Below are 16,146 nucleotides of genomic sequence, written 5' to 3'. Positions count from 1 at the left end.
CTGCATGACTCTTGGCCATGATTTCTAACTCAGATGTACGTACAAAATTTTCAAACACGCTTTTCTTTTCTCTTACGTTTCTAAATTCATTTCTAAAAGCCGCCTCATATTCCTTCATTCTGTCTTCATTCAAAAGTTCCTCACTTTTGTGCGTACAAGCTGCCAAACTTTTATATTAAGAAAATCATTGTAGAGGGTTAGGTCAAAGTCTATAAGAAAACTGTAAGTTTAAAATTTTTCTTCATTTTTTATATAAAATCAAGCACTTTTGAATGTATTTCAGTATGTACTTTTATCGTGGAGAAGGATTTTCCATTCTGTAAAATCAATAAAGAGTAAAGCGTTTACAAAAAAAGTCACTAGATTGTCGGTATTACTAGCAACTCCAGGGCCCGTATTCATAGTTGGATCTTATATTTAAGATCGTCTTACGTTTATCTGCAGATGCTGTATGAATCATTTCATTGGCTATGGAGTATCTGCAGATAAACTTAAGACGGGCTTAAATATAAGTTCCGACTATGAATACGGGCCCAGGATCTCCTTAAATGTATTGGTGCAGTAAGTTAGAGTGGCAAACAAATATATATTTGTCTCACTTCGTGGATCCAAAATGGCGCCCATGCGAAGACCATAGACGTATATAATAGACTGCGCGCTCTTACGGGCGAGCTGAAGACGACAGAGAGAAATGGAAGTAGCGCTGCGGTGGTGCTCTCTCTCTCTCACTCATAATTGAGAGTGGGGGGAAATGGCTTGGAGGAGACAGAGGAGAGAATATGAATATGAACCATAGGAAAGGCGTGAAAGGGGAGGCTTGCGGAGTAAAGTCCTAAATCAAAGAAGCGCAATCGCGCATTACGCTCTCCGTATAACAAATAAAATACAACTATTATGAAATAAGAAATATGTAAGATTGAAGAATGTAAATATAAGACACAAATGTAAAATATATGCTTTTCTTTATTCTCCTGACTATAATTACGCTACAAAATAGTTATGGGTGATACATAATATGTTTGTAATCAATAGATGATGATATAATTAACGAGACTGTAAATACGCAAATAGAACGAATGTCACGACTGCCAGAAACGATTGTAAATTTCATATCAATTAAACCAGATGTCACAATACAGCTGTATGAATGTATTATCTTCGTATAACCTGATAAATAACGATTCGTTATATTTCTACAATTGGCACATGGTATAAAAGAAATACGAGGTTCTATTGTTTCATAATGAGTGTTGTATTTCTCAAATTGCTCAATGCAAAAATATGGGCGTAGCACGGACGCCTGGCCGCTCTCAAGTTCCGTAAAGTCTACGTAACCTCAAAACAGCAACTGCTAATATATTCAATTACATATAAGTATACATTTTTTACCTCAATCTAGTTAGCAGACAAATATGATAAATCTTATTTGTTTATTGCAATCGTTTGGGAAAGTTTAGGAAACAACTTTTAGAGTTTGGGAAATAATAGTTTTTTTAATAATTAATGAAAATTAGTTGAGTGTATAGTTAGCAGACATCATTCCAAATAATTTTTTTTTCGCTTCTTTCAACGCCAAATCATTTGGGAAATATGCCTATAATGTTTTCAGAGTTTGGGAAATAATGATTTCCCCTCAAAATCGAGTTGAAAGTCATCACCCAGACGTGCAGTATAATCTAGGGACTTTTTGACTATAGGCTATATAATGGAAAAACGTTTATAATCTTTGATATTTCTCATTGTTTTCCATTTCAATAATTTGGGAATCGTTTGGGAAGGTTTAGGAAACCACTTTTAGAGTTTGGGAAATAATAGTTTTTTAATAATTAATGAAAATTAGTTGAGCGTATAGTTATCATTCCAAATAATGTTCTTTTTCGCTTCGGTAAAACTGAAGGAGACGGGCTTCCTCACCGATTTCCTTCTAACTTTGCAATATCGTTTATTTTGATGAGGAAATACGATTGCGAGAAGGAAAATCGTCGCTCTCAACTAGAAAGAAAGTTATCATCTACTGAAAAATGACAGTTTCGGGGTTAGGAAATCTGTCATACCGGCGGTCTACCGGCGTAGAGCACACTGACCGAGCATACGCGGTGACGTCAAAGTGCGCGAAATTAAACGCGTGTGTACTTGCAATGCAAATTAGTACGATTCCAAATAGGTTTTCAATTCATGTGAAGCGAGGTTCCACGTAAAGCAAGGTTCTATATTGTAATTTCCACGCAGTACTTTTGGTCTTCTTGAAAGTTTTGTTATTTCGTTTATGTGGAAGAGTACTAGGTGACGGGCGAAGCCCGTCTCCTCATGCTTTTCCACCCAAGCATATACTTTCCCAGTATAAAAAATTAATAATATTAAAGTAAGAAAGTTTATATGTATTCTGTATTCTGTAAAGGAGAATACACCTTTCTTTTTTATTATGCTTCTAAAGTCACTTCGAAAAGCTTCATTATATTCCTTTATTTTATCCCGAGTGGTGGCCGCCGCAATTTTTGTGTGTACAAATTGCGAAATTTTTATAAAAAGCATTTCAACTGTAATTTTTGTATGTGTATGAGTGCAAATGGCAACACTGTTTCACTAGTCACTCCAGGATCCTCTTAATTATAAAAATTATTGCTTCCCAAAGTGTGAAAGTGCCTTTCTAAACTTGCCGAAACGATTCCCAAATGATTGCAATAGAAAACATTAGAAAACAATGAGATATATCGAAGATTATAAACATTTTCCATTATATAGGTTATGGTCAAAAAATCCCTAGAGTTTTGGCTTGACGTCTGGTTGATGACATGAAACTTTATTTTGAGATGCAATTATTATTTCCCAAACTCTAAAAACATTACAGGCGTATTTCCCAAATGATTTGGCGTTGAAAGAAGCGAAAAAGAACATTATTTGGAATGATAACTATACGCTCAACTAATTTTCATTAATTATTAAAAAACTATTATTTCCCAAACTCTAAAAATTGTTTCCTAAACTTTCCCAAACGATTCCCAAACGATTGCAATAAAAAAAAAGATTTATCATATTTGTCTGCTAACTATATTGAGGTAACGTATCGATATTTAATAGATATACAAAATATCTATATCTCTAGAATAACTAGGGGGATATCTCTTGGATATTTATATATTATTTATATATCCATATTCACCAAGTAATTATTGAAGATATCTAGTGGATATTTACATATTATTCACATATCCATGTCTATTACGAAGCTATCAAAGATATCTATAAAATGTTATTTATATCCATGGTCCATGGAGATTCCCGCCTCTGATTCACCAAGCGACCGATAGATGGCCAGGCCAGGCATGACGTTCTCGCAAGAAACATTTGCGTTATCACCTTATAAATAACCATCCGGAAAACCGATCCAGTACTCTTTTCTTAATATTTCTTAATAAATCATGGTGACATTATAATCACATTTCTGTCATATAGTATTTCTGCAATCAAAATTCTGTTCAATTTTTACTATTTATGTGCAATTAAATGTATATTTTCTTATTGACATTTTATTTATATTTATATCTATGTTATTTTGCAATTTTAGAGTCATGTTCCATTTATTGTCTTACACTAACGATATCATGAATGAATATCCACGGAGAAATCCACTGAATATTAATATATATGCACTAGATATCTATTATATATATAAATATCCCGAGGATAGTGATGTAGACGTTCAATAGATATTGGTCTACATATCCCATGGATATTTATGCAACCTCGTATTGCGGACATTTGGATATTTAAGGCATGTCCACTGGCTGTTTCCTACATATTCATGGATATTCATATATCCACCAAAAATATCCAGTAGATATCTAATACAAATTATTTTCTGTGTGGGGACGTAATATCTGATGAAGCATTAGAAATATAATCAAATGATATATTAAGGGGATGCTGGAGCTGCTAGTGAACTTCTTCGCGATGGTGCTGCCATCGCGAAGAAGTTCACTAGCAGCTCCAGCATTCCCTTAAAGAATATAAATAAACAAGTATAATAAAAAATCAAGCGGCAAGGGCTTTTACGGCTATTAAACAAGCAGATAATTATAAAACTTCAGAATTAAGGAAATTGAAAATGGAAAGCTGGAGATATTTTATAAGGATGTAAGAAGGAAGGAATTATTTTTCCGGGAAAAGGAAACAAGAGAAGATATAAAAATTAATGATATGATTGAGAAAAGAAATAATAGCAAATATCATTAGCATGTTATTTAGTAGTATAATATAAACAATATTAATATAATATAAATACTATTTCTAACTTATAGTATCTATAAACTTATAGTAGTACTTTTACATCAAACTTTGTGGGATGATTTTACAAGGAATCAGTCATGAGAAAATAAAATTAATTTAGTTAATTTTTTACGTATTTTATTTGGTTTTTCGTTATTTTCACGTGCTATGTGATGAAATCTTATTTATCTTATGTCTATGTAAATAGAAACAATAAGATTTATGAGCTGATTTCTGTGATTACAATAAAAATCTTGGCCCTGAGAGTAACCTGTAATAATTTCAGTGAAAACAACTCTATTAACTGAATTTTTTACTTTACTTATTCTAAATCCGACTGTAGCACAAAGCAGATACATATCCTTTATATGCGTCTGAATATTTTCAATTACTTTTATCACATTTTTAACCAATATCTGCCGCATACTTTACATCTTATCGTCATTTTATCGATAAATGAATAAATCACTTTTATAGGTTACATTCATGACACATACGTGAAACCCATAGACTTATAGAGATAGACCGGCCCTCACCATAGAAAGCAGCGCGGCAACATCATGGTGCAGACATAGCCTTGTGGAGTAGACCCGTCCTTCTCTTTTAGTCGCTGGTGGGGAGAACGAACACGCCCCTTATCGTATCTATAGATATAGGAAAGTTCAGTTCTCGCTACTCGCAGGCTCGCAGTTAGAGAGAAGAACAGTGTATACCGAATTACTGAACGTGCATACAAAAAGTGAGACGAAATTTATGAGATTATATTAATAATGGTAATAAGATCATGCTGTATCTGCAAGAAAGAAGCTGGTATGGAGGAAAACGTGACTTTTCATCGGTAAATATTCGCAGTATACATTATGCTATATAAAACGAAATTGATCCAATATAAATATTGTCTATGTCGCTTCCATCATATTTGCAAGTAAATACATTTATTCGATCTTTTTATACACACAAGAATATTTGAAAATTATCGTTCTTTACTTACTATGAAAGGAGTAATAAAACGTTAAAATGTTAAGTTAGAGATTACAACTGTGAACTTTGCTATGTAGAAGATGGCAAATTTATTTAGAAGCATACAATTATATAAACTCGACTTTATTTAAAATGAAATATACCCTACTATGGCTGCGTTCGAAAATTCACTGCCAGTACTGAAAGTCTATAAGTTTATGTCACGTACACTATAGACTTTCAGTACTGGCAGTGAATTTTCGAACGCAGCCATAGTAACCCTACTTAAAATGAAATATACCTATATTTCATTTTAAATAAAGTCGAGTTTATATAATTGTATGCTTCTAAATAAATTTGCCATCTTCTACATAGCAAAGTTCACAGTTGTAATCTCTAACTTAACATTTTAACGTTTTATTACTCCTTTCATAGTAAGTAAAGAACGATAATTTTCAAATATTCTTGTGTGTATAAAAAGATCGAATAAATGTATTTACTTGCAAATATGATGGAAGCGACATAGACAATATTTATATTGGATCAATTTCGTTTTATATAGCATAATGTATACTGCGAATATTTACCGATGAAAAGTCACGTTTTCCTCCATACCAGCTTCTTTCTTGCAGATACAGCATGATCTTATTACCATTATTAATATAATCTCATAAATTTCGTCTCACTTTTTGTATGCACGTTCAGTAATTCGGTATACACTGTTCTTCTCTCTAACTGCGAGCCTGCGAGTAGCGAGAACTGAACTTTCCTATACCTATAGATACGATAAGGGGCGTGTTCGTTCTCCCCACTAGCGACTAAAAGAGAAGGACGGGTCTACTCCACAAGGCTATGTCTGCACCGTGATGTTGCATTCGTATACACTTGACCGGAATTGAACGTAATTTTAAGGAACTGCTATATGCAATCGTTTGTATTTCGTTTGAAAAGTACTGAAGTGTGATTAAAAAGGTTTGTGAGTCCCTCAGTTAATTGTAATTAAATGTTTATTACTCGGTAGTTAGCCGGAATATAGATTTTAGTTCCTCATGGTAAAAGAAAAAGGCGCCACTGTTCCCTGAAATTCTATTGACAGTTTCCCTTCTATAATGTTGAATGATTTAAGTCATTATATACTTACCATGCATACTAAAAAAAGCATAAATATATATAAATTAAACACTTCTTTCCCGTGTACATCAAGCTGTAAGATGTTAAGTAAGATATTTAATGATAATAAACGCCATGACGCTTGCATTATTTCTTTGTTTTATTCTTATCATAGTTATATATATAGTTATATTATTATATATAATACTATTTATTAATTCTGCGTTTATATATGTATATATTCCTACATCGTATTCGTCCCACGTTTTAATGAAGAGCAATACAGCATTGTATTTTGTAAACTTAAAGCTATCGGCAACAGAGCCTAAATTTTAATTACCATTTATAACTATTTTAATTGTTTCTAGATCTAGATAATAAAACAAACTCGGTTAGAGAAATAAAAAAACAATGTATTTTTACACATTACAGATTTGAACAATTTGCATGTTTACTAACAAATTTATATCATTATTGAAATTTGTTCTTTAATAATCTCGCATGCACGCACACGTATACGTGAAATGCTGTTAAAATGATGGAGTGTTTTATTGTCCGTTTTTTTTAATACATATTTTTAATTAATAATTTGGAAAAATGCAAAGAAATATATTTACACTAAAGCCCGTTTTAGACTATGCAATATATTATACTATATTGTGCTAGATTTGACGCAATTTCTTGAGCAAATTTTTGCTGCAAGAATTGCTTGCCGTTGATTGCATAGTCTAAAACGAGCTTAAGATATTAAAAACGTATCAATTATTTTCACAATTGAACGTGATGTATGAGAAACGATAAATAAAGTAACCGCAATGGCAATGATACGCGTGTAACACTATTTGAATATTTTGAATTAAATTATAGATTGTTCGAGGGCGCACCACACATACAGTTAAAGGCTAGTTATTGGAACATCCTGATCTTGGTGATGATGATCCAACCTGGTCATTGATATGTGGTCCGCGGCATGTTCCTAGCAATCGACGGTTCTCCTGTAACAAAATTATATCATTAATAAAACAATCTAATAGGGTTCATCTCCTGTTAAATTTCCGTGGGACAAGTTATTCAATGCAATGTCTGTTTATTATGTTTACTATTGTTTGGGATTAGATAATGTTTAGGAGAAATTAGAATAGAATTCACGTTGTCGATCACATGTTCTACTTGCTAAATTAATATTATTCTTATAATAAAAGTTTCTCAAACACATTTTGTGAATAACCTGTGGCTTTTTTATCATGATTTTCTATATCATGATTCTTATTATATTACGTTACATACGAACCTCGAATTAAATAACACATCAGCTCGGTTATTAATAAACCACACCAATATGATTAAGGTGCCGGCAACCAGACTACCCAAGATCATGCTGAAACGTTCTGTCGCTGCTGATGGTCTAAGAAACATTCTAACGCTCAACGTTTGCCATATGGACTCTGTCTACATAGAGTACACATCAGACTTCATATTATATCCTAAAAATGAGAAACTATTATTCAAGAGAATCTTTCAGAAAACATGCAATGCACAAGTAGTTAACGCATAACTTAAGCTGGAGACACAATGCGAGGCGATAGCGATAGGAACAGGGAATAACCAATCGCGTTACTCGATTTGGTCATCCGTACTCAAATCGTGTAACGCGATTGGTTATTCCCTGTTCCTATCGCTATCGCCTCGCATTGTGTCTCCAGCTTTACCGTCGATGATAAATGCCGGACTCACAGCTGTACTATAATTGACGGTTGAGTTTATGCATATTTCTGTAAAATTGTATCCGCCCATCCATGTGAGGCGGTTTTTGTGACAAGTCGTTTCATTCATGTCGCTGAGTTTCTCGCCAGTCAGCAAGGCTAGAAGCTGTCCAGTTAACGTCGTCACGGCATTGGGCGCTCGGTGCTCACCGACGTACAGTGGCAAAATCTGATTGATCAATTTAGCACCGGATGTCGAGGCTGCATGAAACCGAGTGCATTTAGCACTTTGGATGTAGCAATATAACATTTCTGCGACGAGATCTCCCAGTGGTATCGGCAGATCAGCAGACTGCGACGCTGACTCGCCCGTCACTATCATTTCTAAAACATGATACACGAAAATCTTAATAATGAAAAATGCATAAAACGTATGTCGAAATCGGACAGATTGTGTACCTATTAAAACCAAGATTTTCCCCGTCGTCCAAGATACTGTTGTGGTATCGGTTTTAAAATTTTTTTCCATGATTGGTTATAACAACAGTCGTTAGACTGAGCCTCGCCTCCAGAAAACTTTGCACAGATGTAGGTGGTACGCTATCATCTAGAATCGATGCATTCAACACTTTACTCAAACGATCTGTGGTATCATCTTTACTGCTGCTATGGAGAACTATTTTCCCTTTGCCTAGTTGGCCGAACTCGATCACACTCTTGATATCATCCAACTTCAGATTAATCCCACCGAGAGCGTTAAAATTGTTCTGCTTCATATTGTAGATCATACGACTTGATCCTATGTAATCAAATACCTTTCCTTAAAAGGATAACTTTTTAAAACAAGCCATCGATAAACCACATGGATTACGTGTGCAACATCAACTCTCAATACCATAGAAGGGAAACTGTCAATAGAATTTCAGGGAACAGTGGCACCTTTTTCTTTTTACACGAGGAACTAAAATCTATATTCCGGCTAACTACCGAGTAATAAACATTTAATTACAATTAACTGAGGGGCTCACAAACCTTTTTAATCACACTTCATTACTCTACAAACAAAATACAAACGATTCCATACAAAAATATCATTTGAAGTTATTCCGGCTAATCTGTTTCGGCTAAATACATTAAGCAAAAATAATTAATTAATTACAATTAACTGAGGGACTCACAAACCTTTTTAATCACACTTCATTACTCTTCAAACGAAATACAAACGATTGCATATAGCAGTTCCTTAAAATTACGTTCAATTCCGGTCAAGTGTATACGAATTGATGTTGCCGCGCTGCTTTCTACGGTGACGGCCGGTCTATCTCTATGGGTACGGTCCAAGTCACGCTTCGAAGCGCTTCTAGACACTTTCCATCCTTTTCCTTCTGTCAAATGAGAAGAAGATAGAAAGTGTCTAGAAGCGCTTCGAAGCGTGATTTGGACCGTACCCTATAAGTCTATGGTGAAACCTAGAGATCCTCCAGGGAGAGTTAAGACACCGTGATCGCGTTTTTTTATTGGTGGGCGAAACCGGATGTCTCCCACTACGGCTACTACACATAGTGTAAAGAGTGTAAAGAACATGGTCCATATTCTCAGCTCACTTTTATGATAAATGCGTGCCTTTAGTATATAGTTCACGTTACATATATTATAGAATATCAGAAATAAATACGCGCATTTATTGATAAAAGTGAGCTGAGAATATGGACCAATGTAAAGAACATCTGCACATATAAAGAAACATTTGTTGATAATTTTATTTTCTAGTAATTGTTAATTACTCAACACGATAGCGTATGTATAGACAATATATTACTATTTGTAATTAAATAAACTCAATGTTCGTCTGCAAACAATAAACATTGACTTAAAAAAATGAACGTTATAATAGCTTCGTACATTTTAACCTAAAATCTCACATTTAATTAAATATGTCAATATTTTCTTATTTAATCCATGTTTTATTATCATTTTTATAATACTTACTTCATACTTGTAATTTTAATTATACTGTGCAAAAGTTATTGACTTAGTATATCTTTCGTATCCTACCATTCTTCTATTTATTTACGTTTAAACAGTTGGCGCTAATAGAACGTCATTTCCGTTTTCGCCCAATGGCGACGGATTGTCTTAACTCTCCCTGGAGGATCTCTAGTGAAACCGATCTGTTGGCCATTTTTAATACATCATTTCGCGCATGCGTTTCGTATACTGTAAAGTGAAGGATGGACGATGAATGGACATGTTCTCACTCTTTCTCTCTACAGGAAAAGGCCTATCCAGGTATATAAGATCTATGGCTATAACTGTCAGCAGATTGACGACAGAAACCGAGCAGGATCTGTGCGGCGCTGTTGTCCAGTTATGTTTTATACAGATTCTGTCGACAATCTGTTGTCAGGTTCTGTTCTACAGTCTCTGCCGCCAAAACAAAAGCTTAATGCGGACACAGATTGACACAGATGACTATGGTTCTGGTGTGGGTTTCTGATCTAATCTGTTGCCAGCCTGCAAGCAGGCTGCGAACATTTTGCTTACTGGGAAGATGTGTTCACATTTATTCAGATATGTGTATTCGTATAAAAAATACACAAATACAAAAATATACAATTCTAAGGAGATGCTTTCCCATGTAAACTCTACTTTCGAACGAGTCATAGTGCGTTCGAAAGGGAAGGTAAAAATATTAATGTCGTGTTCGAGGGTTTGGGTGTATGAGCCTTGGTTTCGGAGAAATTTATATCTAAAAGTGAGCATTTTTCAGCGGTACGAAAAGTACCATGAATAGCTACAATTCGGCGTAAAGCGCAGCAGTCTAGTGGCTAAGCGCGGGACTTGTATCTTGCCATCCGCGCAAGTTGGGTTCGAGACCGAGTTGTGATAATTGTTTTCTTCTGATTTTTGTTTCTTTGTGTTTGCATTATATTTTTTTATTATGTAAATAATAAGTTATTATGTAAATAATGATTTATTATGTTTTATTATATTTTGGAGGTATGTATATAATGAGACATAAACATATACATTTGTAAACTTTTTATTTATTTATATAGTTTATACTGTATAGTGTATACTGTCTGACATGGCTGTACAGTGTTGCGGATGAAAATTTATATAAATGCATGAAAAACATAAATGCTTTTATATAAATTTTCATCCACAACACTGTACAGCCATGTCAGACAGTATACACTATACAGTATAAACTATATAAATAAATAAAAAGTTTACAAATGTATATGTTTATGTCTCATTATATACATACCTCCAAAATATAATAAAACATAATAAATCATTATTTACATAATAACTTATTATTTACATAATAAAAAAATATAATGCAAACACAAAGAAACAAAAATCAGAAGAAAAACAATTATCACAACTCGGTCTCGAACCCACCTCGCAAATAATAAACATATATGTCAATCTTTGAACCATTCGCCATAATTTTCTAATACTATTCTGCATCTATCGAGCAATTGACAAATGCTTTCTCAAAACAAAAGAAATTAAATAAAGGTTTAATTTCCTCAAAAAAGCACCGAATTAATTTGCATATTTATTATATAATATATATCAACACTTGAAATAAGGAAAAATCTAAATTTTTCCGAAAGACCGAAGCATCCTTTTTTCATTTTTCATTTCAGAAAATCACGGTCTTGCTTTTGAAGAGTGTGCCTCACCGAAACAGGATATCACGATACAATCAATTGACGTGCCTGTAAAAATATTGAAAATTTTTCGAAAGATCTAAAATAAAATCTATTCTGAATATCCAGAATATTTGGCATCATTCCTAATTTACCCACAATTAAATAAACAATTCAAATTCAGTACAATTGGGTAGAAAGTCAAATTAAACACGAGTGATTTTATTAATAACCTTAGCATAAATTTCTATATGTATAAATAACAGTATTAAAAATATGTATAAAACTATTAAATATGAAATATTTTCTGTATATGTGTCTATTACAACCGTCAACTATATTAACATTGTCGCACAATTCAAAACCATTTTCGCTTGTTATGGCGTTTTTGTTTCACTTCAGCTTCATCAACATCTTTATCGGCATCCTTTTTCGCAGCCTTTTTCGATCTCTTTTCCTTCAATTTCTCCTTCACTTTACCTTTTTTCATTTTTCCTGTGTCACAACTATCATTATCCTTATCGGACAACTCATTCTTGTTTCTTGCTGAAAAGTAAATTTTGACTGTAATAGAAGCTCTTATATAGCTCTTATATATCAAACATATATTAATAAAATATTAATAAACGTATTGGCTTGCTGCTTACCAACGAACAAACCCATATGTTTATTTATACTCTTATCTTCTTCTACTTCTCTCCGACGGTCCATTTCCAAGCATTCAACGATTTCGTTTCGTCTCTCTACGATTTCTACTAATCTATGTAAAAAGATATTTGTGTATTTGTATGCCATTCATTTTTAAATGTTTTATACAAATATCTTATTTCCATGATTCTACGCACGCGTTTACAATTATTATATATAGAATATATCTAAAGTACCTCTGTATCAATGCTTCTTCCTTCTGTTTGTCAAAATCCGTTTTCGTAGCTTCCGGTTGGCACATGAGACATCGTATTTGATATTCCACTTCGGCATGTTCTTCTTCTAATCTTTGTTGCCTTCGTAATAACATTAATTCAGCCTGCCTCCTAAACAGTTCGTTCTTCTCGTTCACCAATGTGAACAACTCTAAAACCAATTCCTCCACATCTGCACCGAGCGACGAATCTATCGAGCAAATGGATCATCATTGTCATTATTATCGATTATTTTATTTTATTATTCATTATTATCGATTTGTAATAATCCAAGTTTTGTGTCACATTTGTTTACCGTCTATTCTAGACTCGGATTCACATTTGTCCCGTATCAGCTGTTCTAGCCGTACACCTTGCCGCTCCAAACCTTGCTGTTGCAATTCTATTTCGTCTAATTCCAGCTTCACATCCTTCATAGATATCACCTTGATCTGCAACAAACGTCACGTTTAATGTAGATTGCGTTCGTCATCTATTTACGCGTTTATAACATCGTTTATCAAAAACTTCGATATCTTTTTGAGGCGTCAAAAGTGTTTTCCACTTCCAACGCATAAAGTGCATTTAGCAAATTTCTCTTGATAAAAAAATAGAATCATACCTTTCTCCTATGTGGGATTGGCCGCGGTGGGGCGGGACCCTTCTTTCTCTTCCATTTTCCTTGAACGCTTTTGTCGGCGTAAGCTTTGTAAGAAAGCTCGTCAACGCCCGAGACGTTACTCAAGCTCTGCCTATTTCGATTCGCCTCATCCTTGTTGGTTTTCTGATCTTCCCACATATTCAGACCGTGATCGTCATCGGTGCGACGAAGCTCGATTATAGGAGATTCATCGAGACTTAACGCGCTGCCGATCGGTACGTTGCACGGTGTGCTGGTGGGCATTGGCGGTGGAGGAGCCGGTTTGGCTTTCCGCGCTCGCGGTGTTGTACGAGGTGATGAGATCTATCAAACAAACAAAATTAATAAAAGTTTGCCAATTTCCTGAGACTCATAATTACGTAAGAAATTTTATCGAAGTTAAATTTGAATGCTTAAGGAAATCAAGATAAATTAGAATAAAAAATTCTGTTTTAAATCTTACTTGATACATGGGCGGTGTGCTGTTGTACTTGGATACGGACGACTCGCGCTGATCGGACGGAAATAGTTCCTTCGTAGCTGGCGGTTGTGGCGCGGGCTTTTTCTTCCTGTATGTTCCACCAGGAGTTGTAGTCGTCGATTCAGAGCTGGTTAAAGAGCTGTTGGATGCATATATACTTCCACGACTTAGATCGACTCTTCGCGATGCGGCGCTTACGTCAGGAGTAGTCCTATTCGTACGCAATAACAAAAAAATTAATTAATGGAAAAATAGGAAAATATAGAAATAAAAAAATAATAAAGAGGAAAATGTGTAACGCAATACTTTTGCGTATCGCTTTGCCGGAATAAACGACAAACGTACTTGATAGTGCGTGGTTTCGGGACAGGTACGTTTCCTTGTGGCGTTCTGCCGCGTTCCTCCTCCTCGCTGTCACGCTCCTCCTCTTCGTCGCTCCAGAATGGATTGAGATTAATTTGCGGCGCGGCGAGAACTCGCTTGGCTACAGGCGTTACGGTTTCCCGATTTTCAAATCTACTTCTAACTGCTGGTTTCGGTGGTTCCGGCTGTTCAATGTCCTCGTCTTCACTGTCGAACGGATTGGTCGAAACTTTACTACTCCTAGAGATCTCCATCGGAGTCTGCAGTTTGTCTTCTACGACACTATCCTCGTCGTCGCTGTTGAAAGGATTCAGATGTTCCGGATAATCGTCGCTCAAGTCTATACCTTTCGCGGTCAATATGCTACTTCCCACATGTTCCTCATCCACCTCATTAGCTTTTCTTCGTTCGTTCTCAATCTTTACAAAGCTATCCTTTTGTATCTCGGTACTGGCTGTCGAGTTTTCGTCAAGCTGTACATTAAGGCGTTCTTCATTATTCATCCACGCGACATTTTTCGAGAAACTTTCCTTAGCTTTTCTTTCAATGCTTGTGAGTTTTAATTCTTCTTCTTCTTCTTTTCGCTGTTTGACGTTCTCAAATTTATCTTTACGCTTATCTATATTTTTAGTCACCGAGTTGTCCTCAAGACTCTTTTCCGAATGTTCGTTTTCGTCTGTTGCCAGATCCCAGGTGTCGCACAGTTCCTCCTGTGTCTCCTGAATTGTTGATCTCTCCGTATTACTTGAAACTTTCCTCTCAGTGTGGTCCGGAAACTTTCCTCTCTTGTCCGGAGTTTCGAACATTTGGAGTCTTCTCTGAATCAGGGATAATCTCGCTTCAGGATTGGTTTGCTCGCCAGTGCGTCCTGGCGATTCTTTGGTATTCTCCCATCTTCTGTTCTTGTCCGCACGAAATGAAATGGCAGTCGATCGCTGATCCACGTCGCTCTTAATGTTTAAGCTATTTAACGCGCTATGTACATCGTGTCGCTCGACGCTGGCGTCTCCAACGTCGACGGAATCTGTCGCGGAGCTGCGAGATTCCTCTTCCACCTCATCGTCTACCTCCTCGTTCTCGTCGTCGTCTGGGAATGCCGAGTCGATTCTGCTTTCTGCTTCCTTGCGATAATCGACCTTGACGTCCTTCGTGTTTTTCACAACGGACTCCTCTCCGTCGATCTTCTCGGAGAGAAGGTGGCTGGCCATGAAGCTCTTTCGCATTTGCGACGTATGGGAGATAAGATCGGGTACGTCAGCGTTCTCCAATAAGTTCTGAAGAATCAATGTATATCAATTTTTTTCCAACGAAAAATCCGCGATAAATTTTTCCTCAACGCTTTTTCGAATTAAAACACTATATAGAAATTTACCTTCCTCTCTGTCTTCTCTTCGTCACAAAAAGGCCTCGATGACTCGTCTTTCTCCCATTTCGTGCCGGACAACAGGACTGTCGGCTCGGTGTACTTGTGACGTACGCTGGCAGACTCCTCCTCGTCCGGACACGTCTCGCAACAGTACTGGCCTTCCTCGGTCTCGTAATAATTGCCCGGCGTCAGCTGGTTGCTGCAGCGAGCACATCGGAAGCAGGTACGATGATAAGGGGCGCGCGCTATCATCAGCTTCTCCGCCAGGAAGACTGGCAACCCGCATGCGGCGCATGGATCCCTCCGCATCCCCAGACGCGACCCCACCTGCATTATCAGTTTGCACACATCGAGACTATCGTCATTATTCTTTTTTATCTGGTTTTTAGCATTCCGTATAGTAGTGATAAACAAAGTGTGCGATTTTATGCAAACACCCACGCCATCACCAGTTACCCAGAAATAATAAAACTCTTGGATTAATAAAATAATTTTTCCTGAATTTTCGTAAGACTATATAGATAATGTTACTAAATTGTTATATCGGCAAAAATCATCTCCCTTTCGGTTAGAAAAGCGTACAGATAAAGAGCCGGAGAATAAATATTGACAAATTGTAGGTTGCATTTGTAACGAGCCATTGGATATCGAGTTCCCTTGTGCCGGCGTTTTGCCGCTTTTATACAGCTAGCG

General features: G+C 35.8%; 1 protein-coding gene and 1 non-coding gene across 6 annotated transcripts in view; both read right to left on the bottom strand.

Annotated features, from left to right (window-relative positions):
• Positions 1–7,210: 7,210 nt before the first annotated feature.
• LOC105287253 lies at positions 7,211–9,398 on the bottom strand. Its single transcript, XR_003407022.1, has 5 exons — positions 9,222–9,398; positions 8,499–8,838; positions 8,046–8,423; positions 7,628–7,820; positions 7,211–7,331 (listed from the first exon to the last, which is right to left on the bottom strand). It is a non-coding gene; the product is annotated as a nicastrin (transcript).
• Positions 9,399–11,895: 2,497 nt separating this feature from the next.
• The window catches only part of LOC105281300 (MICAL-like protein 1), a 33,944-nt gene continuing 29,693 nt past the window's right edge, over positions 11,896–16,146 (bottom strand). For all 5 annotated transcript variants that reach the window (XM_011342420.3, XM_011342419.3, XM_011342421.3 and 2 more), the window contains 8 exons: positions 15,460–15,780; positions 14,070–15,361; positions 13,707–13,935; positions 13,226–13,567; positions 12,920–13,055; positions 12,586–12,814; positions 12,349–12,461; positions 11,896–12,247 (listed from right to left, as the gene is read on the bottom strand). In XM_011342420.3, the coding sequence (XP_011340722.2) occupies positions 12,060–12,247; positions 12,349–12,461; positions 12,586–12,814; positions 12,920–13,055; positions 13,226–13,567; positions 13,707–13,935; positions 14,070–15,361; positions 15,460–15,780 (2,850 nt within the window). In that variant the 3' untranslated portion in view covers positions 11,896–12,059. The remainder of the gene's footprint in view (positions 12,248–12,348; positions 12,462–12,585; positions 12,815–12,919; positions 13,056–13,225; positions 13,568–13,706; positions 13,936–14,069; positions 15,362–15,459; positions 15,781–16,146) is intronic.

Source organism: Ooceraea biroi, chromosome 9, assembly GCF_003672135.1.
Source record: "Ooceraea biroi isolate clonal line C1 chromosome 9, Obir_v5.4, whole genome shotgun sequence".
In the NCBI taxonomy this organism is placed as follows: domain Eukaryota; kingdom Metazoa; phylum Arthropoda; class Insecta; order Hymenoptera; family Formicidae; genus Ooceraea; species Ooceraea biroi.
This window is presented reverse-complemented; position numbering and strand designations above follow the sequence as displayed.